This window comes from Rhopilema esculentum, chromosome 6 (assembly GCF_057945365.1).
Source record: "Rhopilema esculentum isolate cy_ngs chromosome 6, ASM5794536v1, whole genome shotgun sequence".
Classification (NCBI taxonomy): Eukaryota; Metazoa; Cnidaria; class Scyphozoa; order Rhizostomeae; family Rhizostomatidae; genus Rhopilema; species Rhopilema esculentum.
In genome coordinates this window covers 1,859,398-1,886,739 of record NC_142820.1, presented here as the reverse complement: position 1 = coordinate 1,886,739, position 27,342 = coordinate 1,859,398, and the positions used below count along the sequence as shown (strand labels likewise).

General features: G+C 37.7%; 2 protein-coding genes across 2 annotated transcripts in view; one reads left to right on the top strand and one right to left on the bottom strand.

Annotated features, from left to right (window-relative positions):
* Positions 1 to 27,342, top strand: part of LOC135686275 (uncharacterized) — a 42,519-nt gene that overhangs the window by 5,797 nt on the left and 9,380 nt on the right. The window contains exons 2-6 of the mRNA XM_089108782.1: positions 13,186 to 13,258; positions 17,281 to 17,394; positions 22,544 to 22,835; positions 25,132 to 25,286; positions 25,576 to 25,849. Of these exons, the coding sequence (XP_088964908.1) occupies positions 13,207 to 13,258; positions 17,281 to 17,394; positions 22,544 to 22,835; positions 25,132 to 25,286; positions 25,576 to 25,849 (887 nt within the window). The 5' untranslated portion in view covers positions 13,186 to 13,206. The remainder of the gene's footprint in view (positions 1 to 13,185; positions 13,259 to 17,280; positions 17,395 to 22,543; positions 22,836 to 25,131; positions 25,287 to 25,575; positions 25,850 to 27,342) is intronic.
* Positions 6,740 to 7,504, bottom strand: LOC135686196 (uncharacterized). Its single transcript, XM_065202382.2, has one exon. It carries the CDS (start codon positions 7,502 to 7,504, stop codon positions 6,740 to 6,742), a length of 765 nt encoding a protein of 254 aa, XP_065058454.2.

The following is a 27,342-nucleotide window of genomic DNA, read 5'->3' as shown; positions in this document are numbered from 1 at the left end:
TCAGAATTAATTAAAGGTCTACTTTCAGAATTAATTAAAGGTCTACTTTCAGAGTTAATTAAAGGTCTACTTTCAGAGTTAATTAAAGGTCTACTTTCAGAATTAATTAAAGGTCTACTTTCAGAATCAATTAAAGGTCTACTTTCAGAATTAATTAAAGATCTACTTTCAGAATCAATTAAAGGTCTACTTTCAGAATTAATTAAAGGTCTACTTTCAGAGTTAATTAAAGGTCTACTTTCAGAGTTAATTAAAGGTCTACTTTCAGAATTAATTAAAGGTCTACTTTCAGAATCAATTAAAGGTCTACTTTCAGAATCAATTAAAGGTCTACTTTCAGAGTTAATTAAAGGTCTACTTTCAGAATTAATTAAAGGTCTACTTTCAGAATTAATTAAAGGTCTACTTTCAGAATTAATTAAAGATCTACTTTCAGAGTTAATTAAAGGTCTACTTTCAGAATTAATTAAAGGTCTACTTTCAGAATCAATTAAAGGTCTACTTTCAGAATTAATTAAAGGTCTACTTTCAGAATTAATTAAAGGTCTACTTTCAGAATTAATTAAAGGTCTACTTTCAGAGTTAATTAAAGGTCTACTTTCAGAGTTAATTAAAGGTCTACTTTCAGAATCAATTAAAGGTCTACTTTCAGAATTAATTAAAGGTCTACTTTCAGAATTAATTAAAGGTCTACTTTCAGAATTAATTAAAGGTCTACTTTCAGAATTAATTAAAGGTCTACTTTCAGAGTTAATTAAAGGTCTACTTTCAGAGTTAATTAAAGGTCTACTTTCAGAATTAATTAAAGGTCTACTTTCAGAATTAATTAAAGATCTACTTTCAGAGTTAATTAAAGGTCTACTTTCAGAATCAATTAAAGGTCTACTTTCAGAGTTAATTAAAGGTCTACTTTCAGAGTTAATTAAAGGTCTACTTTCAGAATTAATTAAAGGTCTACTTTCAGAATCAATTAAAGGTCTACTTTCAGAGTTAATTAAAGGTCTACTTTCAGAGTTAATTAAAGGTCTACTTTCAGAATCAATTAAAGGTCTACTTTCAGAGTTAATTAAAGGTCTACTTTCAGAGTTAATTAAAGGTCTACTTTCAGAATTAATTAAAGGTCTACTTTCAGAGTTAATTAAAGGTCTACTTTCAGAATCAATTAAAGGTCTACTTTCAGAGTTAATTAAAGGTCTACTTTCAGAGTTAATTAAAGGTCTACTTTCAGAGTTAATTAAAGGTCTACTTTCAGAATCAATTAAAGGTCTACTTTCAGAATCAATTAAAGGTCTACTTTCAGAATTAATTAAAGGTCTACTTTCAGAATTAATTAAAGGTCTACTTTCAGAGTTAATTAAAGGTCTACTTTCAGAGTTAATTAAAGGTCTACTTTCAGAATTAATTAAAGGTCTACTTTCAGAATTAATTAAAGGTCTACTTTCAGAATTAATTAAAGGTCTACTTTCAGAGTTAATTAAAGGTCTACTTTCAGAATCAATTAAAGGTCTACTTTCAGAATCAATTAAAGATCTACTTTCAGAGTTAATTAAAGGTCTACTTTCAGAGTTAATTAAAGGTCTACTTTCAGAGTTAATTAAAGGTCTACTTTCAGAATTAATTAAAGGTCTACTTTCAGAATTAATTAAAGATCTACTTTCAGAGTTAATTAAAGGTCTACTTTCAGAATCAATTAAAGATCTACTTTCAGAGTTAATTAAAGGTCTACTTTCAGAGTTAATTAAAGGTCTACTTTCAGAATTAATTAAAGGTCTACTTTCAGAATCAATTAAAGGTCTACTTTCAGAGTTAATTAAAGGTCTACTTTCAGAGTTAATTAAAGGTCTACTTTCAGAATTAATTAAAGGTCTACTTTCAGAATTAATTAAAGGTCTACTTTCAGAGTTAATTAAAGGTCTACTTTCAGAGTTAATTAAAGGTCTACTTTCAGAATTAATTAAAGGTCTACTTTCAGAGTTAATTAAAGGTCTACTTTCAGAGTTAATTAAAGGTCTACTTTCAGAGTTAATTAAAGGTCTACTTTCAGAATTAATTAAAGGTCTACTTTCAGAGTTAATTAAAGGTCTACTTTCAGAATTAATTAAAGGTCTACTTTCAGAATTAATTAAAGGTCTACTTTCAGAGTTAATTAAAGGTCTACTTTCAGAATTAATTAAAGGTCTACTTTCAGAGTTAATTAAAGGTCTACTTTCAGAGTTAATTAAAGGTCTACTTTCAGAGTTAATTAAAGGTCTACTTTCAGAATTAATTAAAGGTCTACTTTCAGAGTTAATTAAAGGTCTACTTTCAGAATCAATTAAAGGTCTACTTTCAGAGTTAATTAAAGGTCTACTTTCAGAGTTAATTAAAGGTCTACTTTCAGAGTTAATTAAAGGTCTACTTTCAGAATCAATTAAAGGTCTACTTTCAGAATCAATTAAAGGTCTACTTTCAGAATTAATTAAAGGTCTACTTTCAGAATTAATTAAAGGTCTACTTTCAGAATTCATTGTGTAGTATCCCAAGATGCAATGCTGTAAGAAACTGGCACCAAAGTGCGCAACAGAACAAGAACAGGAGCAATGGCTGACAATCAAGCCCATGTGAGGCAAATCGCCCAGCAAGCGATGCAAAGCATTAGTCAGTTGCTGAAAATAATTGCTGGAATAGTTGCTGGAAATAAGCCCAAGAATGGATGCATTAAAAATCAAATAGATTCCGTACTTGGGTAAAAATAGGGAATTAATTCTCTTTGGAACTATGGAATCATTTGGTACTTTTAAGGGGAATCTAAGGCCACTGAATGAAATATTTATCATTGTTTTCCACAACTTTTTTTTTGGGAACAACTAAAGAAACTCTAAAAACATACATGTACCAAGACTGATAGTTTTAAATTTTTTTGCATGAAGAGTGAAACCTGAAGGGGCCAGTTATAGACATGCCTGGAAGAGACAATGAGCTTGAAGGATTTTTTAACTTTGAATTTTGGGATATCTTATGTGGCTCTACTAACCGCCAAGAGCCTTAACAACCAGTAAATTCAGTTGTTTAATCGATTCTTCATACTACAGTTATACTGTTATTTCTAGTCACTTACAGTCTTAGGTGCATTCAATAGCAAGAAATAATTCTAAAAATAATGTTAATGCGAAGCTAAAACTAAGTGTTCTCAAGAAGAAATCAGAATAGATGCTGCAGATTGACTACATGTTTCTAAAGAGTAGATATTTTATAGACAGGGAATTTTGCATAACCATCTAGCAACCAGCCTAACAGAAATTTTTAAGGTTTAAATCATTAAGTCTTGGGAACCTTCTGGCAGAAGACCGGAAGTCATGTCCACGTTCCAAGCTTTTTCTGACGATATCATCAGTTTTAAAAAAATTCGAATGTCGAAATTTTGCTGACTGTGCATTTTTCATGCTTCCAGTAAAGCGACTTCTGGTCAACTACCAGAATGTTTCTAAGGGAAGTTCCAAATTCTCTGACAACAGGGCTGTTGTTTGTATGCGTATGTCTCAACCACATTCCCTCTAAAACCGAATCAGTTTCTCACGAAGTTGTTTGTATGTAAAACTTGATATTTGTGTGTACACTAGAAGTATAAACTCGTGTCATAGTGTACATTTGTACACTTAAATATTTGTAATGAGACCTCTTGCCTACCCGAGATCTCGTAGGAAGCTGTCGTACACTGCAGTTCGGGTAACTAGCTGAGTTTGGACTTCTAGCCTGTCTGCATGTTTCTGTGATCGAATTGAACAATAGTTCTAATAGTCCAAAAATACGCGCATATTATTCTATTCCAACCATGAGAAACTGGGTCTTGTCTTTGAAACTCCCACAGTTTGGGCAAAACATCATGGCCGAGGCTGAACAAAAATTCATTCAATTCAATACAAAACCTACCCTTTTCTAACGTGTGATCCATTCTTCTTTAAGTGCGACCTCTTTTCTAATTGTGGGACTCAATCGGCTTTATGTGCGATTTGCTGTATTTTATGCGACTGAAACTAAAAAATGTGTGACGAGTATCATTTTTCAGCGAGTCTTTTTTCTTTTTGTGCGACTCACTTGAATTTTTTTGAGTGGTTTTTCTTTCTACCTGAATCGGTTTATTTCGATGTGGATCTGTTTTGTTTGTAAGCGACTCAGTTTAATTTAAGTGCGTGGCAGTTGTGGGCCACTGTATAGACAAAATTAACATACACTTATCGTTTCGATTGTCGACACATATGCTGAAATATAGCAATTGTCAATTCCATGTTCGGTAAATACGCTCAGAAAATACAATTTATCGAGCTTATCAATGCACCGGAGCACCATCCGCCATTATCCCGATGTGCAAGTCAGGCTAAAAACGTACACTGGGCACCAGAGTCACTTTATATAGAGTGAGTCTGGTACCCAGGGTAACAATCACAACACTACAAATTAGATTCATACTTCCACAAATTCAACAAACCTTTGTAAAGTCAAAGCAGTCAGCCATTCAATTCTTCTCTTTCCCCAACCTTGTCAATCCCGTCCATATTACTGTACTTTCATTCACTTCACAATACTGCATGCGAAGAGTACTGTAAAAGATTGAAAAGAGCTACTTGCTCTACTTTCCGGCGGGAGGGAGGTACTCCCATTAAGACCTGAAAGGGGGTCCAGTCGATTTGAAGGTCTTCCCAAATGAGCAAGATTTTATCTTTACCAAATCAACAACAGTCAATAGCGTATAAATTTGTCAAAGAAGGAGCAGGCGAGCACACAGACATAACTGCGACTCTTATTGTCGCAAGAAGATGAATGTGCAATAGCAAAAAATTTATTTCTAAATCTTAAATTTAAGCGCACGAGCAGAAGAAACTCATGAAAATGTTTGTAAATGTGGAAAACCAGTAAAATCTGTCTCAAATTTTATGCGTTACGGTCATTTGAAGTTTGCTAATGAATTGCTATCAATATGGCTTGGTTAAAAGCTGTAGCAGGTATCTTATTTTCATAACTTCAACTACTGCCAAGAACTATACACCTTCTTAAGCAACTCCTTTAAAGGGGCACCAAACTACTTTCTTAGGCATACTTCTGGTACGATTGATTAATTCCATTCTTTAAAAGAAATTCATGACTTTATGAGGCTCCCTAGACCAAAGACCTAAGGGCCCTGTGACAATTTACTCCCTTGCCTCCCCTCTGGGTGGCCCTTTTTTAAAGCACATTATTAACAAAACTCTTTCAAAGAGAATTGGAATTATTGTCGTTCGTGCATAAACGACTAAGGGTTAAAATGGCAATTCGATAAAAGAAGCGATCATACAAAAGACTGATTCCAAAATCTTCAATTATGGGTTGAGCCTATAGTGTTGTCAATTAGTTGCAAGCAGGAAATGTTTGCAAAAATAAATATGATATAGCACTTTCTGTCCACGTATTTTTTTAGCCTATCTCAAGGCCTAGTTCCAAAAGTTCCTATTTCGTAGACCTCAAATCATCAAATTGTAGTACCAAAAGCTCCTTAATAGTTCTTTAATTTTTACTGCACATCAAGTGCCATAAAAACAGTACAGAAACAGGTAAAACATAAATGTTGCTATGTATAGTGAAAATTTCACTTTCGGTGTTTTGACTACAACAAGCCTTAACACTTAATAGAGAGATAAGCGAGACAACATATGTGGAAACTACTCAATAAAGCACTTGGCCACAGACAAACAATATTATTTTGCTGACAGCGCTTGTGCATGTAGCAACGTGTTAGATTAGATTATATTAGCAACGTGGATAGGTTAAATTAGATCAATTTTTTTTAATATTTCGGCCTTCTACATATAGGTTCCTTATAAAGTGGTTCCTTATAAAAAAGCGTGTATAGCATAAAAAAGCTTGTTAATGTTTGCAAGAGAAGCTGATCCCCTTGAGCTTCCCCAGCACAATATCAATGTGCTAAACATAGTTTTGATCTTTTTCTTCAAAGCTGCTTCTTGCAAAGTGTACAAATCATTTATCCGTGGTTGAAAATTTCCTGTCAGGAAAATTTTTTATCTGTGATTTTTTGTGACCAATTGATTTGTCGGTTAAAGATTCGGAAAAGTTTTTGGCACTCTGGCAATTGATCAAATTGCTGCCACCGGGTCAATAATGTAGAAACTGGCATCATCTGTGATACCTACGATATACCTGAACAGAACCCACTGCAGCATCGAGTAATTTGCTTCTGCACCTTTCATTGCGAGATCATTGGTTGTCGAAGACAATGCCACCACAATGCCACCAGAGTGCAATGAATTTCTCAGTTATGTGGCTAGCAAATCTGCTACAGTTGACCGATGAAGTATGGATGGAAAATGCACCTGCACTCGGAGTTCACTAGGAGCACAACGTCAATCAGGGCCGATACATCAAATCTATTGCGAAATCTTGCTTTTTGACATTGAAGAGCTCATCATCCTTCTAGTAAGTGATATGCCAAGCTGTAAAAATATCCAGTATATAACAACGAAAGATCACCCGAACTCGAACTTCAATACTCCATTTCGTATTCTCACGCATAACATAACATAACAACCCGGGCGCATGCCCAACATAACATAAACACGAGGCTAATAACGTCACACCTTTCCTCCAACAAAATAATAAACAGAACAGTAACATAATAAAAATAATTGTTTTTAAAGTTTGCTGATCAGAAGTTGTGGCCAGCGAGGTAGTCAGGCCGAATTACTTTCCTGCCACTCTCTGTCGTTACTGGCTAGTAAAAGTTCAATTGCCTGTGATCAAATCTGGTCTCAGCAGGTCTGGCGGCTGCTGTCTCTTCTTCAGTAGCATCAGGTCGTGAGTGAGGTGCCTCTTGCGGATCAAACTGCTCCATTTCAGATTGGTGATCTTCATAAGGTCGAGCCACTGCTTCTCGTTCCTTTCTGGGGAAAATGATTGAATCTTCTTCATCTGCAAAGAATGGCCCTTTGGTTTGACGAAGAAACTTTCGATTTCGTCTGAAGATTCTTCCATCTTCGGTTCTTACATCATAAGATCTTATACCAACTTGCTCTATGACACATCCTTTGGTCCAGCGGCCTGTTCTGTCAGAATTTCTTGGCTTTATCCGGACTGCATCAACTTTCTTTAACGCACTTAGCTCCCTTGTGCCTCTGTTATAATACTCTGATTGTATCTCTTTCCTCTTTCGAAGTTTTTTTTGGACACCATTGACAACCTTTGGTTCAAGGAGCTTCTTCGATATGGGAAGCAGTGTTTTAGCTCGTATGCTAAAAATACGCTGGGAAGGAGAGCTTTCCATCCCCTCAGACGGCGTGTTTCGCCATTCTAGTAGCACGAGATAGAAGTCATTGCCAGATTCAGTCGCTTTTTTCATTAGCATCTTTACAGTTTTGAGGGCATTTTCTGCTTTGCCATTACTTTGTGCGTACTCCGGCGAGCTTAGCTCAGTGGTAAATTCATATTCCTTGGCAAAATCCTGAAATTCTTTAGCGGAGAAAAGCACGTTGTCACTCATGAGCTTATCTGGTATGCCATAAGTAGAGAAGTGTCGCTTGAGCTTCTTCTTAATTTCCCCAGCAGTTTTGTAAAATAGACGGACGATCTATCTCAAAGTAGTTGGAGTAGCAATCCACAGTACAGAGGAAGTCTTTGTTGTTGACTGTGAAAATGTCAGCAGCAATTTTTTGCCAGGGAGGGCTTGGGATTTCACGAGAAATAAGAGGCTCTCTGGCCTGGTTGTTTTGGAATTTGTTACAGATTTCACATTTCGAGATGAAGTCGATAAGATCTTTGTTCATGCCAGGCCAGTTAACTGCTTCTCTGGCTCTTCTGAGGCAGCTTTGTATTCCTGTGTGTGTTACATGCAGTTTATCCCGGATCTTTTTGCGCAGTGTTTCTGGAACAACTGCTCTCTGACTCTTGAATATTACGTCACAAGCTCGTCTCTAATTGAGAAGTATGGATGAATACATCGAGGAAGGGTCTCTTTTCTTTCTGGCCACCCATTCCAACTTATTTCTTTCAGTGCTTGTGAAGTGCTGTCACATTTGGTTTCTCGCTGTATTTCCTTCGGCTGTGGCTCAGAGATGGGGAGATAATTTGACATGTGGATAGTTTCGACTTCTTCTTCAGTTGCGGACTTTTGTCTCTCACTTGTCGGCAGGTATGCACAAGAGAGTGTGTCTGCTAGAACAATTTCTTTGCCAGGTTTATAGCAGATTTTAATATCGTATGATTGCAATCTTAGTAGCAACCTTTGCAGTCTCTTTGGAGCAGAGGCGAGTGGTTTGCTGACGATTGAGACAAGTGGTTTGTGATCCGTCCAAAGTGTAATCTCTCTGCCATAGACATAGGTATGATGATGTTCCACTCCAAATACTTGTGCAAGCAGCTCCTTCTCTATTTGGCTGTAATTTTGCTCTGCAGGGGTGAGGGCTCTGCTTGCATATGACACGGGACGTCCCTCTTGCATGAGCACGAAACCAAGCCCCTTTGATGATGCATCAGCCTGGCCTTCTGTTGCTGCCTTATGGTCAAAATACTTTAGAACTGGTGCCTCGCAAATTGCTTTTTGTATGTCAGCAAAAGACTTGTCATGATCTTTTCCTCATACCCATGGTGCATCTTTGTGGATCAAATTTCTCAGAGGTTTGCATACTTCAGATAGTCTGGGAAGAAACTTGGCCAGGTATTTTACCATGCCAATGAACCTTTGTAAAACAGCGACATCTTTCGGCTTGCTCATCTTTGTGATGGCTTCAACTTTTGCTGGGTCTATTTTAAGACAATTCTGTGTTAGGGTATGACCAATGAAGAAAACTTCATCGCACTTGAACTTGAATTTGTCCTTGTTCAGCTTGAACTTTTTTTGTTGACAACGTTTCAAAAGTGCCAGCATGTTCATGTCATGATTTTTGACAGCTTCTTCGTAAGTTTCTCCTCTTCCGTTAACAAGAGCATCGTCAGCGACTGCATACACCCCAGAAAGCCTTCAATGCACTGATCAAATTTATGTTGAAAATGTTCTGAAGCTGGTTCAATTCCAAATGGCATCCTGAGGTACCTCCAACGCCCCCACGGTGTGACGTTATTAGCCTCGTATTTATGTTATGTTGGGCATGCGCCCGGGTTGTTATGTTATGTTATGCGTGAGAATATGAAATGAAGTATTGAAGTTCGAATTCGGGTGTTCTTTCGTTGTTATATACCGGATATTCTTACACACGGTGTCTGGAACGTTGTGAGCATGCTTGATTCTTCATCGAGCTCTATTTGAAGGTACCCTTCTTTCAGGTCGATTTTGCTGAATACCTTGACACCTTCTAGCTCTGGTACCACATCCTCAATGAGCGGTAACGGATAATGACTTCTTTTCAATGCTTTGTTGAGGTGTTGTGGATCGGTGCACACCCTCAGTTTCCCATTTGGTTTTTCTGCAAAGACGAGATTTGATACCCAATCTGTTGGACTTGTAACTTTCTGAATGACATGAAGATTTTCCAGCCTTTCCAATTCAGCCTTGAGTTTTGCTTTGAGAGCGATTGGTACTCTGCGAGGCGGCATGACAACAGGGGTTTATGACTCATCAACATCTAAGTGCAACTTGCCTGGCATGTGACACAGACCTTCAAAGACATCTTCAAAACGGATCTCTATATCTGCAATACTGAGTGGAGCCTCTGCAGTAGTCGATAAAACTATTTCCATGAAAACCCTTGGTTGTGCCTCTTGATGTGTGCTGTTCGAAGCAATACTGTTAGAGCTAACATTATCTACATTTGTGTTAAAGATATTAGCATAATTAACAATCATTAGTCCCATTATTCGTGCTGCATTAGCTCCTAATAATGGTACATAGTCACCTTTTACAACAAAATATCTGACAGTGTACTCAGTCTGGTTCTTTGGGTTTACTACCTTAATAAGGCTTGGCTGTACAGGCGCAAAGAGTGCTCCGATTTTTCAACTTTTGTGCCTGGAGGAACGAAGTGTTCTGGAAGGACATTACAGTTAGCACCTAAGTCAAGTTGAAAACTAATTTGCCTGCCTTTTATAATCATGGAGGGAAAAATTTTGTTCTTAGGAGGGGACTGGGACACAGCATTGATTGCCAAATCATTTTTGGGTGAAATTTCAACAATAAGAATTTCATCATAACTTGAAGTGTTTTCTTCCTTCACTGCATGTATTTTCGCTTTAGAAAATGTATCTCTCATACCTGGTGATTTCTTCCAGCTGCACTTCTCAACAAAATGGTTTCTCTTACCACAACCAGAACAATTTCTGCCAAAGGCTGGGCAACTCTCTTTGTTTCTTTTATGGCTACGCCCATAAAATTTGCAGTCGGTAATAAAACCTATTGTGTCTCCAGTGGTTTTCCTTGGGCTGCTTTGCTTTCCAACATAATGGGCCATGAGGTCGTGATTATCATCTTGGCCAGCCATTATTTTTGCTTGAGCAGTAGTTGTTTCTGTGGCCCTGCATAAGTCAATGCATTTAGATAATGAGAGTTTTGATTCTTGCAGTAGCTTACGTCGCACAGCATTGTTGTGAATGCCACAAACAATTCGGTCACGTATCAACTCATCATTAAGTGCATATCATTAAATGCACATGTGCCTGCGAGGGCATGCAAAGAAGCCGCAAAAGTTTCAATTGCCTCTGTAGGTCCCTGTGTACAATTATTGAATTTATACCGTTCGTAAATTACATTTGTTTCTCCAATACAGTAAGTATTCCATAATTCGAAGATTCGCTCAATGTTTTGACGTTCACCCTCCTCCTGGTACGGAAGTGAATTGTGTATTCGAAGAGCTTCCGGTCCTATGCAAGTGATGAAAGCAGCCACTCGAAAATTGCCAGTTCAAACTTTTCAAACAAAATGGCACGTCCCCGTTCAAAATTAGGCATTAGGCTTGCCCATCCTCCGTGTGCTGCTGGCTACCGTGTCGTATCATGCTGCATTGTGCTAAAAGTACGTTCTGCAGGTGCAGATAAAAGTGCAAATGAATTGTACAATTGCAATGATTTGTGAGCTCTGGCAGGCATTCTTTATGGCATTCAATTGAAGTCATAATTGATCAAAGGGGTTCCAACTTCTTTCTTACAAATTCTGATGACTTTGCTAAAGTTCACCTCATTTTTAAAAGCTTTTAGATTGCTTCAATTGAAGCTTCTACTAGTTAACTTGGATTAGTGTTACATATTGCATTAATGCTTGACATTCGCTACTACAGTCCGTTAATAGTTTTCAGAGGGTTGCCGAAATAAATAGCATTATTGCACATAAATTCATAACAAATGCAACTAATATTTTAATTGCTTTCATTTTGTTCCTAACCGCACTAATGTTTTATCTCACCCAAGGACTTGAGATTCCATTTGTAAAAACACAGTGCCAATTTCACAAGGGCACAGTGGTTCTTTAGGGGGCACCAATTCCATTTATGTTAATGACAGGATGAGGTTTCACCCTAGTCAAATATGCTAAGCCTGTGAATACTACCTCCAGTGGAGCTTTGGAGCCTATTGGAGCTTTCGATATTCATGTCCTTTGACGGAATTTCTAACATTTTGGCTAGGTGCAGTGCAAACTGAATGACATTACACTCATTTTTTTTATAAGAAACTGGCTGTAAGAAACAAGTACTGGACAGTCAGAAAAAATTAAGAAACTTCAGTACTCGAAGCAAAAAAATTAAGAAACTATTAAATCGTGACAAAACTGAGAACAGCGAAATTTTGTAAAATCCAAGAACATGATTGCCCTGTTGGCCTAGAATTCAAAACACGAGGGATAAAAATATACTTTCCACATCTAAATACAGCGTCAGAACGGAAGCGAATCTCTTGACGTTAAAAAAAGGTCACGAACCAGGGCCGTAAATCCCGGGGGGGGGGCGGACTGGGCTCCCCCCAAAATCTTTAGCAAAACGATTTTTTTGAGATATTATCGTCATTTTCTTTAAAGAAGGAATCCCTGGTAACTGGGTTAAAACCGAAATAAGTTTTTATGTGTTCTTGCAACAAACCTCAGCCACTCTATGTCATGGTGTCAAGCGCAAGTTGACTATTGTTGATAGCAGTGATTTATGTTTGCAGAGTGGTGTCGAGTCGGTGACGATGCCCATGTAGGGGATTAGCCCCAAATATCACCCCTTGAATAAATCTCAAAAACATGTAATCCCAACTCAAAGCCTAGGTCCTAAAGTTCCGAATTTTTGAACCCTATTAGTCAAAGTGCACATTTAGTGACATGATGATAGCATAGACACAAAAAATGAAATTCTGAGTTTTGTTTTTAACTGTAGCTGGGAACAAGGCCAAAAGACAAAAAGGGAAAGACGCAAAATTAATTTGCGTGAGAAGCAATGACTACACTCTTTATTATTAGACTGCAATGGTTTTTGCTCAGCCTTTATTTTTTTAAGAAAATTTTCGATTTGAGCCCTAATATGTTCTTAGATACATCCTTATTTTTTGTAATCCGATATGGTTTCAGGAAAAAATCACTTGCTCTCGAATAGAAAACACCTTCTCTTTCTTTCCCCAACGTCTGTCACTAGAGTTTAAGCATGACTCTTCCCCTTCCCAATTTCTCCCAGAACATTAATCAGTGTTCTTCTGAGAAACGTCTATTCTGAACGGTTTAGTATTTTGTTAAACTTGGTCTGGGAGATGCTTTTCTAGCTATTTAGAAGGTATTGTTTAAAAATTTTTCTTTCGCGTCGGCCTCAACCATGGTGGGTCCTCCTACATCACTAAGCGCGATTCTCAGCCCCTCAGGTTCAATTTCCTCGAGCTGTCTCTGAAAAATGTTATCAACTCAATTATAAAAAAGTCAACGTGCTAAGAAATATCTGTAAATACCTTCTATAGAGCTGAAAAAACTTTACAAAATCTAAAAATCTTTCTTTTTGTTCTTTAAGTCGTTTGCCGCTCAAGCAGTTTCCATAACACATACCATAAATCCCTTGTGGTGCCATGACCCACTGCACACTTTATATTAATTTGCTCTGCAGACCCCCCCAATTGACATGACAGATTTACGGACCTGTCACGAACATTTCATAACAACATTTATATGAAATTATAATTAAGAAACTCTTAAGAAACAGTGAGTATTGAAATTTTCCTTTTAATATTAAACATCATACTCTCCATATTTAATATCATTCTACCTTTTTTGTTTTCTAGAGTGTTCCATAATCTTCAAGCATGAGGCTGTATCTATTTGTAATGCTTCTGTGTGCCTTTGCTCGGCAATGCGGTAAGTGAAACCTTTCTTTTATTGTTGATATCATCAACATTCCCACGAATGAAACTTTCTTTTCTAGATTATCAATCGCTGCTAAAATTATGCTGCTCTGTTGCTGTATGGGGCAAGCTTTTTCAAAGGCAGTTTCATTCTCATTCTATGAGATTAGGTTGATAAATTAGCCAATCAACTACGCTAATAAAAATAGGTGTTTGAAGCAAAGGTCACTAGGTCACAACTTTTATGATGACCAAATTGAATGATTAATTGTCATACTCCTATGAGAATGTAGCAGAAGACAATGATTAGATGGCACAACACAATTTTAATGCATAACATAAGGCAATCATTGCGTTCCACACTACTGGGTCTACATATTACGTATCAGCGTCCAGTCCCATTATATCCAAATCTTCAATGATTTGAGTGGCACGGGAATGTGGATGAGGAAAGCAATGGGGGAGTTGCCTGTGCGCCAGACCCCTAGCCTGAAAGTAGAGGGTCTGTGTAACCGAGAGCAAAATCGCGTACGAGGATTGAATTGAATTGTTTGCATAAATATACAGATCTGTGTAATCATGCAAGAAGAATCGCTTCAAGAAGAAATTTTTGATCGGTTGTGATGGTATGATATAGATTTATTTGTTAGAAGAAAAGTTTTGAAAATGCTGCTCTGCTTTTTGATGATGAAGATCTTCGTTGGGAAACTTCATTGGTTCTGACCAAAACAGATTAAAGGGGCTGTGGGCCTATCTTGCCCATTTTACAGCGGTTGATGGGGAGTGAATCTACGGCAGCAATCGAAGAAAAACTGCCTTGAGTAAAGTAGACATTTTGTTTTGCATGGTAGAAGATGATTATTTACTACTTTGGCTTGAATGTAGTGTAAAGAAGGATTTTTGGGATAAGATCTGGTGGATACGAAGACGAAAAACATGACTTTTAGAGTAGCGATAGGAAATGGAGACCGAAAAGAAAACAAGACGCTTTGCCTCCAAGCCGTATAAAATGATATCTACTTATAAACACAAGTTTACAGACAGTGGAAATTGCTGAAGATTAGTGAAACATTTAACATTGATCCGGACAGGGCTTTCCAACTGAGTAGACTAATTTCTTTAGCAATGTGAGGCAGTGAGTCTAGGCCTGTGCCTTGTACTTTTTATCAATTCTTTTCATCATGAAAGTGATTGCTTTGCTATAAATACGTCTTCTAAGTTCGTTGTTTGAAATTCTGATGTTTAAAAATTATTTTGTAACGTTCATTAACACATAAGAGAAGAGTTATCAACCAAAAGCGTGTGTTTTGATAAAAATTCAGTTTTTGAAGTGTTTCTATCGTAGCGCCGGGCGACAATTATCTAGGCGTCATGATACCTTAGTCCCTTCAAATTTAGCCTACCTTCAAATTTGGCTCCCTTTAATTTTCGCCCCTTTAATTTTCGCCCCTTTTGTGCACAAGTTCGCTCCCTTTAATTTTCGCCCCCAAACCCTTTAATTTTCAAAGCTTTGACCTAATCAGTTTCCAAGCAATGAACCTTCTTGCGGCATGGAACTACACTCGGGCCTCTGAAAAATCTTTTTTTGCTTCGAAACTTTCTGCTGAAAAATCGCTTTTGCCATTTTTTCTTGAATTCTGGAGGCGCTTTAGAAGGTCGTGTATAATACAACAAGTATAGAAGATCGCCAATTCCTAAAGGTGGACTCGAAATACCGATTGTACTAATCGTTTATAAGGATAAGGCGCCAAGTTCTATCTTCAATCGAAAGAAAGAATATCTTCAAGACTACTATATCGAGCCAGAGAAGATGATAGTATCTTCTGACCAAACTGAAGCCGAGGAGAGAGTGGCCGCTGATGATTTGGACGAATATGGCCCTGAGGAGGAGAACACTTTGGAAATGGAAGAACAAACATTTTTAGAATTTCTTAAATTTGGCCACACAATCTGAAAGAACATCATAAAATACCCCTCAATATGCAAAATTAGATAGATATGTTCCAAATCGGGCGAAATATGACCGATGAAAGATTTCAAGTTTGCTAACGGATAACTGTTATTTTGGCCTGGTTCATAGAGTTATGAACCGCCTGGTTCATAGAGTTATGAACCAAGATCAAATTACAGTGGTTTGATGGGGCAAGAGCCTGTGCTCAAGTGGCCATATCTCAGCCAATTCGTAATATTTTGACTGATTTTGCATATTTACCGGTATTTCATGATGCTCTTTCAGGTTCTGGGGTCAAAATTCAGAAATTCTAAAAATAGATTTTTATGAGGTCATCACTTCGGTATTCTATTGGACAGGACAATATAATCGTTATCGAAGATTAATGGATTTTATTTTGAAATACAGTAAGGCCACTTAAAAAGACATAAGTTTATCATCTTTGTCAACATTTTAAAGATAAAGAAATCTTTCTTATGACCTTCAGTATGGAAATTTTTTCAGAAAGTCACTAAATGAGAACTGTAACAATGAAAGCAATCAACGCAGTATGAAAATTTAACGCGCGCAAAGATTTATTGAAGGGCCTAAAAACTAAGGTTCTATTATAGAAAATAGATTTTTTAAGTTCCTTTTAATTTTCGCTCCCTTTAATTTTAGCCCCATCAAATATTTCCAATATTCGCCCCCTTTACTTCCCGCCCCCCTCCGGTGCGAAAATTAAAGGCAAGCGAAATTTGAAGGGACTAAGGTATATTCAAGACTTCAGGCATCATTGTGATATTGTCTGACAAAATAAAAAGAAACTTTGAATTTGCACACATTTCTTTTCGCTATTTTAATGTGTAAACTGCCCGGCAAACTAAGCTCTGTTCACGCTGTTGCTCACTTTTGTCTTGTGGATGCCGCATAATTTTTTGCAGTAGTAATTTTCCAAGAGATTCTGGGAAACGCTCGTACGCGATTTTGCTCTTGGTTATATAGACCCTCTACTTTCCAGGGGTCTGGAACACAGGCTATGGTGGAGTGGCAAATCATGTAGCAGTTGAGGGTCCTTTTTGGTTCTTCGTAGTTAATGGTCCTAGGCAGGGCCGTTGCGAGGCAAGCCTTGTTGGGGGGGGGGGGGGGAGGGGCATGGACTACAAATTTACCTGATTAAAAAAGTATTGCCTGAAATTCTTTAGTTGCCGTCATAAACCTCTGCAATAAATTTTGTCAGTCAATCTGACTCTGCATGTAATTCGCAACTTTAATTTTTATATGATAATAACGGACATTCGTAATAGTTTTGTCAAATCTGTATATTGGGACGAGCAAAGAATATAGTTACTGCCCGAGGCGGCACCACGGCTGCCGCCGAAGGACAAGAGAATTTTCACATATTGATGCTTCCAGTTCCCTGGAAAATGCACTCTTTTTAGCAAATTTCACTAAAGCAATACTCCTTAACCTATTGAACATTCATTTTTCGCAAAAAATTGAACAGCAGGTAAAAACATCGGGTACATTTTCGCCGTGGTCTTGGAAAATACCATGTTGTCAGTTACTTCTAAAGCTGGGTAACCAGTAGCACTGGTTGTGAATTTAGATCCCTCTTTCCATCTTAGCATGCCTTTTGAATGCTGAAATAAATCTTGAACTCATAGTGAACTGCAGTTGACGCTTCTACCAAGAAACTTTAGGGGAAATTGACTTAAGGCACAATTTTACCTAAAGAGCGTCTGGCTTTTTGGATTTAGTACCAACAAGTAATCTTCAAATCTTCAAATCATTAGTTTGTTTACCTTCAATCATATCAAGGAATATCATATTTAACCAACGAAGCAACTACCTTAACTTGATCCTTTATTGCTTTCATGACAGGAAGGTCTCTGAAATACATCAAGCGTTTCTTCCACCGAGCGGGTTTTACATAAAATTTCCTATTGAGATATTATTGGGGTGCGTGACACCTCCCCACACCCCCCGGTCGCGACGCCCCTGGTCCTAGGGGTCATAGGGGTCCTAGGGTCATAGGGTCTGGTTTTTTCAGTATGCCCCACTGCACCACTGGATTTAGAAATGAGATTTTATTTCTATTGCAGCATCAAACGGTTGTGATGACAAACATGCGGCCTGTTTATATTGGACTCGAATAGGAGAGTGCAAAAGAAATCCTTCCTTTATGAAAGAATTTTGTTGCAAATCTTGCAATGCAGGTAAGTGAGTAAAAGTCGTTATTTTGTTATGTAAGAAATATATATATATAAAAGGTATAGTTCCTTTCACATCATAGACCTTACACTGATTGTGAAAGCAAAAAATACAGCACATATTTAAATTAAACAAAAGTCAGATATATGTAAAAAGTCTTTTGGTGGGACAAAACTTGAAAACGGCTTTGAAAAAAGCAAACATTTGAGTAATATAAAGCTTTTCGTCTGACACTCTTCAGAGTTTGAAATGTCTGATCATAGATCGAAAACACTACGCTAGGAAATATATATACCCAGTTGTGGATCGAAATAGGCCAATCAGAAATGCAAGCACATGACTGTTGAGGTTGCCCAATCAGTGTAGCTTGCCTATAGAGAATGTTACCAATGGAGTTTAAAGGTGAAAACGAACTCCTTTTGTCTACAAATAGCGGTTTTTTCGTGCTAATGTAGATTAGTGTAGTAGCTAAGGGCTCTGAAACGATGATCTTGCGCACATTGTGATAAAAGCATGAAAATCTGCACAACTACAAAGTTTGATATGCTGAATAAGATGGGATCGGGACCAGACTGCGAAATGCCCCCAAATGCTATTTTTGGAATGCTTAATTGTTCCCAGACTCCTAAACTGATTATCTCTATAACTTTGTTGAAAACGAGATCAAAGACATGGAAATTTGTACAAATGCTAATCATAACACGATAATGTGACTTAGATTCACAACCATCATCAAAATGCCCCCAAATGCTATTTTTAGACCATGTACTCGTTCCCAGACCCCAAACACGCTTATCTCTACAACTCCGCTAAAAATGAAAGCAATAACAAGCAACTTGATTTAGATATTAATGATAACTGAAACAGACTTCAATTCGCACCCGTTATGGCAGTGGTCCTGAAAAATCAATACTGGGGAGGGGTTTAACTTAGCTTTCTACTTCCTCTGCTTTGTATACTGCCAGCAATCTGTAAATTTAGCTTACGAACCATTATATCAACGCATGCAGGGTCGTGCACAATCAAATGGGGCATCACATTGTTGACAATTGAGTGACAAGAAACGAAAAAATATGTGGCAGATGTAAAGCTGGTGTAAATTGATCAAAATATGATGTTTCTTGGTCAGGTTATGTTTCCTGGTAAATGTAAAAGAAATTGACAAAACTATTACAGATTGATGTGAATTTTCTGCTTCTTGATCAGGTAACTCACTGCTAGCATATTGCAGTCTGGCATCTGCTTGTCAATATGATCTTTAACAAAGTCACATCTTCCTGTGAACTGTGTATCTAATATGTAATGTGTACGGTATCTGTGATATTCTACTGCATTCGTAAAAATTTACCAATCACCTTCTTTGATTCTTTCTCTAAATTCTAACAGATAACTTATAAGCACTAGTAGTTATCTCTAAATTTCGATATATTTTTACTTTTTTGATCTAGAGGAACTGCTTGATTCACTCAGTGACAGGTCTAGGGGGTGTTATAGGAGTTCCAGTGTAACGGTTTGGCTTTCATATTTAATCAATTTTAGTAATATTCCCGTTGCGTGTTATAGTCACATGTTCTGTGTTAGTGAACAACGCCTTTTTATGGCAATGTGCTTGTCTTTCAACATGTAGTGTGACGCTCGTATTGTCTTGTTAACTAGCTTCCGTTTATGTTATTGCCCGCAACTCGCGCGCGATAGCGCGCGAGTGAAGGGCTTATAGTCTGCCCCGCGTATAAGTAGCATATGGAAGCTTCAGTTCATAATGTCAGCACTTTTTCAGCAGATTTTGTCACTTTTCTGCTGCCATGACAACTGTCAATCAATTTTATTGTCAATCAATCGGCTTTGTCGAGGAGGTCGTTAACCGCCACCTCTTTGTGCGGAAGGGAATTATCTTCGGAGCGTTGCTCTGCCAAGACTCTGTTAAAGGCCTTCGGTTTTTTTTGCACGAAAACGGTGCTGCATCACAGCTCGGTTCTCCGCAATGGATGGAAGTTTTGATTCGAAGTTTTGGGAATCAAAACCAGTCGAATGCCACACCTTTCTCCCAAAAACTCGACACCGTACGAGCAAAAGTTATGATTGTCGTGATTATCGCCTGTACATCGCTGTACGAATCATCTATCGCAATCTATTTTAGCTGTACCCGTTCTATCACGTGTCCATTTTCATACGTCTTTGCTTCACGAAAACGAAAAATAAATGTCAAACCCTAGAAAAACTTCATGATTTTCAAAATGGCGTTGGACTTAAATCAAAGGCAAACTGAACACAAAAAATTCTTGATAAAAAGAATAGTTTAGCATCAACTAGAGCAGCTGTTTTTATAAAATTGTGAAAACCCAAGATGGTGTCTTCTTCGAATATCCTGACCTAAATTTTCAAAACAATCATTATCAAGGAACTAATTGTTTGCGGGCAGTACTGGCAAGAGCTATTTCTAGTTAGGTTATTAGTGTGTGTTGATCACGTTATAAGTTAGTCTTCTGATTGAAGCATTAGAGATAACATCAAAGAAGTAGTATCTATTGTGCGTTACTTGTTCGGGGCTTAGGCCCTTTGGCCTAGCCCATCGCTCAGCCAACGACCTGATACTTCACCGTCATAAGAAGAACCCTATCGTTACACCAGCACACCTGGTTTGAGCTTTAGTCTTTTGTTGAGTAGCCACTTAGTGGAGGGTTTGGTCAGTTCTGTAGAGAGTAGTTCTATTGCATAGTTCTGTTATTGACTCCTTTTGGTAATTGCTTAGTTCTTTTAATGGCTCCTTTGGTAACTGCAGAGTGATCTCATTCACCTCTTGTCTAAGGTTTTTGATTTTGTCTAGCAAAAAACTTCTTCATCAGAAAACACCATATGTAATGGTTTGTAACGCACTATTATTAGGTGGATTGGCAGCATTAACGCTGATAGGTCTAATGCCATGATTTCGATCCAATGAACCTCGATCTGCTCCTGAATGGAAAGTCCTTATCGGCTAGCACTAATGACCTGCTTCAAGAATTAACCTCTACAAGGGAAATACTTTAATGTCTGCTATACAGTATCTCGCGATCTCTGAAAGAAAATGTTGGATTGGTATCCCCTTTTATTTTTTTTCCAGTAGCCAACTCTACCCAAAGCTTTTCGATATTCAAACATGGAAATTTAGCAATTACCAAAAACTGGCTTGTATCTACCTCCTAGTGATTGCAAAGATTCGACTAATTACAAACTGAGTGGCCTTTTTGTAAGTGTTCCGTCCAACTGAGTACTGAAGACTATCTTTCCCAGCGCGAAATCATTTGTGATCAAAGCTTATTTGATCGGGGTGTTAATCGTACTTTTAAATAAGTATTTTATACAAGATTAATAGCATTTAGTTGGTTTTTAGCGACATTCCAGAGAATAACTCTTTAAAGATCTTGGAAGTATTACACATTCTAAAAACAGCATTCGGGTATCATTTTGAAGATGGAAGACAATTTAAATCCTTTACGTGTGAAAGTCCAATCCTTCTAAATTTCTTGATTGTTATGATTAGTATTCTTGCTAACTTTCATGTCATTGATTTCATTTTCAACAAAGTTAAAGAGAAAATCAATATATGCGTGTCGAACGCATTTTGAAGATGCGTGTCGAACCAAATTCTGTTGGTGTGCTATAATTAGTATCTAAATCAAGTTGCTTGCTATTGATTTTAATTTTAGCGGAGTTATAGAGATAAGCGTGTTAGAGGTCTGGGAACGAGTACATGGTTTAAAAATAGCATTTGGGGGCATTTTGACGATGAGTGTAGATCTAAATCACATAACCGTGTTATGATTAGTATCTATACCAATTTTCATGTCTTTGATTTCATTTTCAATAAATTTCAATAATCAATTTAGGAGTCTGGGAACAATTAAGCATTCCAAAAATAGCATTTGGGGGCATTTCACAGTCTGGGTCTCGATCCCATCTTTTTCAGCATATCAAACTGTGTAGTTGTGCAGATTTTCATGCTTTTATCACAATGTGCGCATTTATTCTGCTTATATCCTACACTAGTAGATTCCAAAACTGCTAGATGGAATGACGATCGGGCTTTACCAATAATACTAAACATGTCGCCATTAGCACGAAAAAACCGCTATTTTTAGACAAAAGGAGTTCGTTTTCACCTTAGGACTCCATTGGTAACATTCTTTATAGGCAAGCGGTACTGATTGGGCAACCTCGACAGTCATGTGCTCGCGTTTCTGATTGGCCTATTTAGATCCACAACGGGGTATATGTATTTGCTAGCGTAGAGTTTTCGATCTATGTTCTGACGTTTCAAACTCTGAGGAGTGTCAGACGAAAAGCTTTAGTTATCTCAAATGTTTGCTTTTCAAAGCCATCTTAAAAAGTCAGATTCCAAGAAGAAATTTGAACATTAATGTTAGAGTATGTTACTGTCTTGTAAAGAATTAATGGCGAACAGAACGTCTCGCAAATCTTGTTTTGTAACAACATACATTTACATTACTTTAATTGTTTTTAATTGTGTTTTACAGATAACCATGTAATTTTATCTTGTATGCGTTTACTAGATGTATTAGTTGTAACAGTTGGCTTTGACTAGCTGTAGTGTATTTTACTCTAAAAAGCTATTTAGCGCTAACCTCAAATAAGTTCATTATTATCATTATTTCGGAAAAACTACAGCGAACTTATTGAGCAGCTGGCCCCTGTCTATGAAAGCGAAATCTTTGTTAATCCTTGCATGAGTGCCCTTGGCCTTCTTGGAATCTCATATAAGACTCTCTCTATTATACATTAACTCATAATCGACTCCAATCAAACTAAATCAATCTTGATGAAACTTATGAACATTTTAATTCGCTGCACCTACCTCATCTTCTGTCGTTGGAAAAACCATGAGCAAGTCCAGAACTGATTGACTTCTAGATGTTGTTAGTAATGCATATAAGCCAAATATATGATGTCCGGAAAAGCGATTCGTGCAATTTTAAACTTGAAATATATTCAATGAAAATGAAATGTCTAAAAAAATATTGTGTATCTCATTCTTGTAAAAAATTAATGGTGAACAAAACGTCTCAAAAATCTTTTTATAACCAGAAAAATTACTTTAATTCGCAACCACGCTTCTAATTGTCTGCTTTATTTGAAAATCAGTATTGTAACTTTCAGCCGAGCAGGACCTGAATCAAAATATCGCATTACACCAACCAACACGACAGAGTTCTACGGCTTGGGGCGGATATTCTAGTCTTGCAGTTGATGGTAATAGTAATTCAGCGTATTACGGGAAATCGTGCACCCATACTGGTCATGACTCATATGCCTGGTGGAGCGTCGACCTTGGATGTGCTACAAAAGTATCCATGGTTCGTATTACTAACAGGGTCAACTCCTGGGAAAGGCTTGCAAATTTTGATGTACGGCTTGGTATGACTCCTGATACACCAACAAGATCTAAAATGTAAGTCACAAAAGTTTAAGAACTAAGCTCTTGCTTTTTATAGTCCTTCTCCCTCCATTGTTTTTAATTTTGCTTCCCTAATCATCTTTCCCTGCACCTTCTCTCTAGCTTTCAACCTTACCTCCTTTCTCATTACCTCTCACTTCTAGCTTTCTGTCCTCGTTTTACCTATCATCTTTCTATATCCGTTCCTTTTTATCTGACCTTTCAGCTTCTCTCTAGCGTACAGATTTGCCTCCCTAAATATCTTTCCACGCACTTTCTCTCTAGCGTTCAGCCATGTTGCACCTCTCGTCTTTCCTTTTTGACTCTTTTCTCATGTACCACTTCCCTTATCTCTAGCTCTCCAACATGTTTTACCTCTCATCTTTGCTCTTGCCCCATTTGTATCTTACCGATCACCTTCTCTCTAGCCTTCTCCTATGTTTTGCCTCTAATCTTTTCTTTTTCCCCCCTTTTATCTGACCTCACATCTTCTCTATAGGGTTCAGCTTTGCCTCCTTTAACATCTTACCTCTTACTTTTTCTCTAGTTCTCTGCCATGTTTTACCCCTCCTCTTTCCTTTTGTTTCCCTTGACATCTTACCTCTCCCCTTCTCTCTCCTCCGTGCTGAAGTTCTGACATGTTATATCTCTCATAATTCCTTTTATCTCTCTTTCATCTTATCTTTCACCTTCTCTTTAGCTTTCTACCTTGTTTTGACTCACTTCTTTCTTTTTATCTGCTTTTTCACCTGACCTCTCACTTTCTCCCTAGGGTTCAGCCCCACATCCCTTAACATCTTACCTTTTGCCTTCTCTCTCACTTTCTGGCATGTTTTGCCTCTCATCTTTTCTTTTGCCCCCCTTTCATCTGACCTCTTATCTTCTCTATAGCTTTCTACCATGTTTCATCTCTCCTTTTTATCTGACAATATCTAGCTTTCTCTCTACGGCCTAACCCTGTCTCGCTCAACATCTTACCGATCACCTTCTCTCTAGCCTTCTGCCATGTTTCAAATCTCGTCTTTCTTCTCTACCCCCTTTCATCTGACCTCTTATCTTCTCTCTAGGGTCCACTTTTTCCTCTTTCAATATCTTGCCTATCACCTCTCTAGAGTTCAGCTTGCTCCCTTAACATCTTTCCACGCACCTTCTCTCTAGCTTTCAGCCAAGTTTTACCTCTCGTTTTTCCTTTTGTCTCCCTTTTTATTTTATACAGGGAAATTTCATGAGCAATCTAGCAAACAGGGTAACCTGAATTTTTTCTTTTCATATGTGATCTTGGTGGGTCTTTGACTCAAAATCCGTCAGAGGGCCCTAAAATTAGGGGGCTGGTGGTCACGTGATCAATCATTTCATTGTTTCCGGTAAGAAGATAAAAAGTTACAAATTGTGCAAAACATGATACAAGCATGAAACTTGATAGAGATAGGCAGTTTGATACACCGAAAAAGATAGGGTGTGAATAGACGCTGAAAAATATCCCACCGTGCTACTTATAGACTGGAGAACAAGGTTCCAGAAAAAGCAAATTATTTTCATAATTTTCATTTTGGATCACGATACCATGACAATGATGCTAACAATGATGCTACTGCTATAACCAGGGATGCCAAAATGTTCTGGAAGCCAAAACGGATAGGCGGAAAAATATTTGCAACCACGAATTATAGATTAGCTTAAATTGATTCTTTTTCTTGCAAACGTTTAGAAAGTTTTACTTTTTATAGTTAAAACCTAAAGTTAAAGTTAAAGCCCCCTAATTTTAGAGCCCCTGATGGATTTTGAGTCAAAGACCCATCAGGATCACATATCAAAAGACAAAATTCTGGCTACCCTGTTTGCTAGATTGCTCACGAAATTTCCCTATATGACTATCACCTTCTCTCTTGTGCTCAGCCTTGCCCCCTCTAACATCTTTTGATGTACCCTATTTCTGGCTTTTTTCCTCGTCTCACATCTCTGTTTTTTCGATGCTCCTGTTGCCATTTCAAACGACATCCATCAGAGCACACGAGCAATAAAATTCAGGTTAGGAGAAAGAAGAGTTAAAGTTGATTGCGCATACGAGCTATATACAAGATGTGTTGTGTTGATAGTTTATATTTAGTGTTGATAGTGTGTACACGTTGTCAAGATGTTTTTATTTCATTTCATTCTGGTGCACAATTCGTTTGCTCACTATATCATCGTTTTAAGGTTCTGAAAATTTGATAAAAGCTTCCTGCACTATTTTAGATCTTAATTCGACAATGGAAGCTTACACGTTTCTTTGTATTTTTATTCAATAATGTATGTGAACTTTTTCTGGCAGCTGCAAAAGCTATCATGGTACAGTACCATCGGAAGCAACAATCGATATAAAGTGCAACATGCCAACAGTTGGACGATATTTATACGTGATGTTAAGAGGAAAGGATTATCTCACTCTTTGCGAAGTTCAGGTCTTTAGCGGGTTTCCAAAGAGAGGTGAATTTACGAAATTTTCTTCTCTATGCTACAGCACTCTAGATTTTAAAATTGAATTGACATGCCTATAAAACTTGAAGATAGATTGTTTTCATAGGTTCATCAGTGGTGAATTAATTTGCATCTATTTTTCAACTTTCATTATTTCATCTTTTTCAACAAAGTTTCAAAAAAGTGAAGTGTAAAAAGATTTTTGTAATGGTCTTATGTATACTGCATCGAATTTACAATGTGCAAAAATGTTTCTTCCAAAGATCGAGCTGCCTAATTTTCCCTTTATTTGTCTTAGTCAACCTTGCTCTACATCGACCAGCCAGACAGAGCTCGACCCACCATTCTGATAATGTTGCCTCGAAGGCAGTTGATGGCAGCAAACAGAATGACTTTACCGAGAAGTCTTGCGCCGTGACAAAGCAGCAGAAAAATTCTTGGTGGAGTGTCGATCTTGGAAAATCATTTGACATTGGCCTGATAAGAATATCAAATCGTAAAGATGGCTGGGGACTTTCTAATTTCAAAGTTTTGGTTGGTGATGTGGAAGGTGGACCACTTTTCAATTCATTGTAAGTATCATCACAGAATGTTATTTTTTCATTAAAAATTCTGATTATTGCGACACTCTTGATTACTTCGCTTAACAGATTGAGTCAGGGGTGTAGTGCTATCAAAATTAAAGGGGGGGGGGGAGGCTGCGCAAAACGCTGCGAAAAACAATAGCAAAATTAGAAATTGGCTACTTTTTGGCATTAGAAAGGGGGCCCAACCCCCTAGCACTACACCCTTGGGCTAAGTGTGATTCTAATGAAGAGTTTGACTTATATGAGCATCAATGCCTCCAAAAGCTAGAGACATAAAAGCTTTCTATCAATGTGCACTATGAATGATTACACTGTGTGGTGAGTCCAAGGTCACGCATTGAGATATATAAATATATGAGACCGACGTCCTTGTTAGCAGCAAAGAAAAGACAAGAGCGAGTATTAGGGACAATGAAAGTAACACTGTCTTGAAACAAATGGGGGAGTTTAAGTACCTTGGTATTATGCTAAGCGAAGAGGGAGGCTAAGAGTTAAACGGCATGGAGTAAACGGAGGGAGCTGGCAGGGGTCATTATGGTTTGGAGGCATGTGCTTTGACTAGAAAGGAGGACAAGATATTGGAAACAACGGAGATGCAAATGCTCAGACGGAGTATTGGGGTGTCATTGAGAGACAAGAAAAGGAATGATGAGATCAGAAAGGAGCTAGAAGTGTGTATAATTATAGCAACGGCCAGGGAGAATAGGCCCAGATGGTTTGGACACTTGCAAAGAGCGGATTATAGAAAACCGGCAAATGACATCATGTCTATAGAAGTGAATGGAAAACGAGGCCGGGAAAGACCAAGGATGAGATGGAAGGATAACATCAAAAGAGACATGCAGGAACTGAACCTGACCGGGGAAGATGCAGAGAAAAGAAAACAATGGAGATGGAGGATTCGGGCGACCAATCCTGATCAATCGGGATAAGGTCTAAGGAGAAGAAGAAGATATATATATAAATATATGATTATATGTATACTGGAGTTTAAGAAAATCAAACTACAGGTATCATTTCTACAAGGCTGTTTCATGAATAACTAGAGTGAGCGCTCGAGCCACAGATTGTGTTCCAGACTTCCTCTTCGGACATAGCCATGGGGCCCTTATGTTTTATTTGCAACTGGGGATCTAGAAGATTACAATGGAGATTTCCTTGTGATGAGTCAAAGTTTTTAAAGGGCTTTCAAAATGTCTAAGGAACGAGCGAGAAGTCTTTTTTGTATTTTCAAACGAGTAAAACAAAGCAGAATCGACCTCATTGCTTTGGTGGTTGACACATGAAATTGAGGAAAAGTTTAAATTGGGACAAAGTCCAAATATTAGTTCGACCAGTATCAAAATCAACAGTAAAATGATAATTTGTAACCTTGCAAACGATAAAAAACTGTATACTAAGAGAGAGTGCGAGCTAGTGACACGAACAGAATAGGAATCGAACCCGCGACCAGCGCAGTGAATTTCTTTGCTATGAAT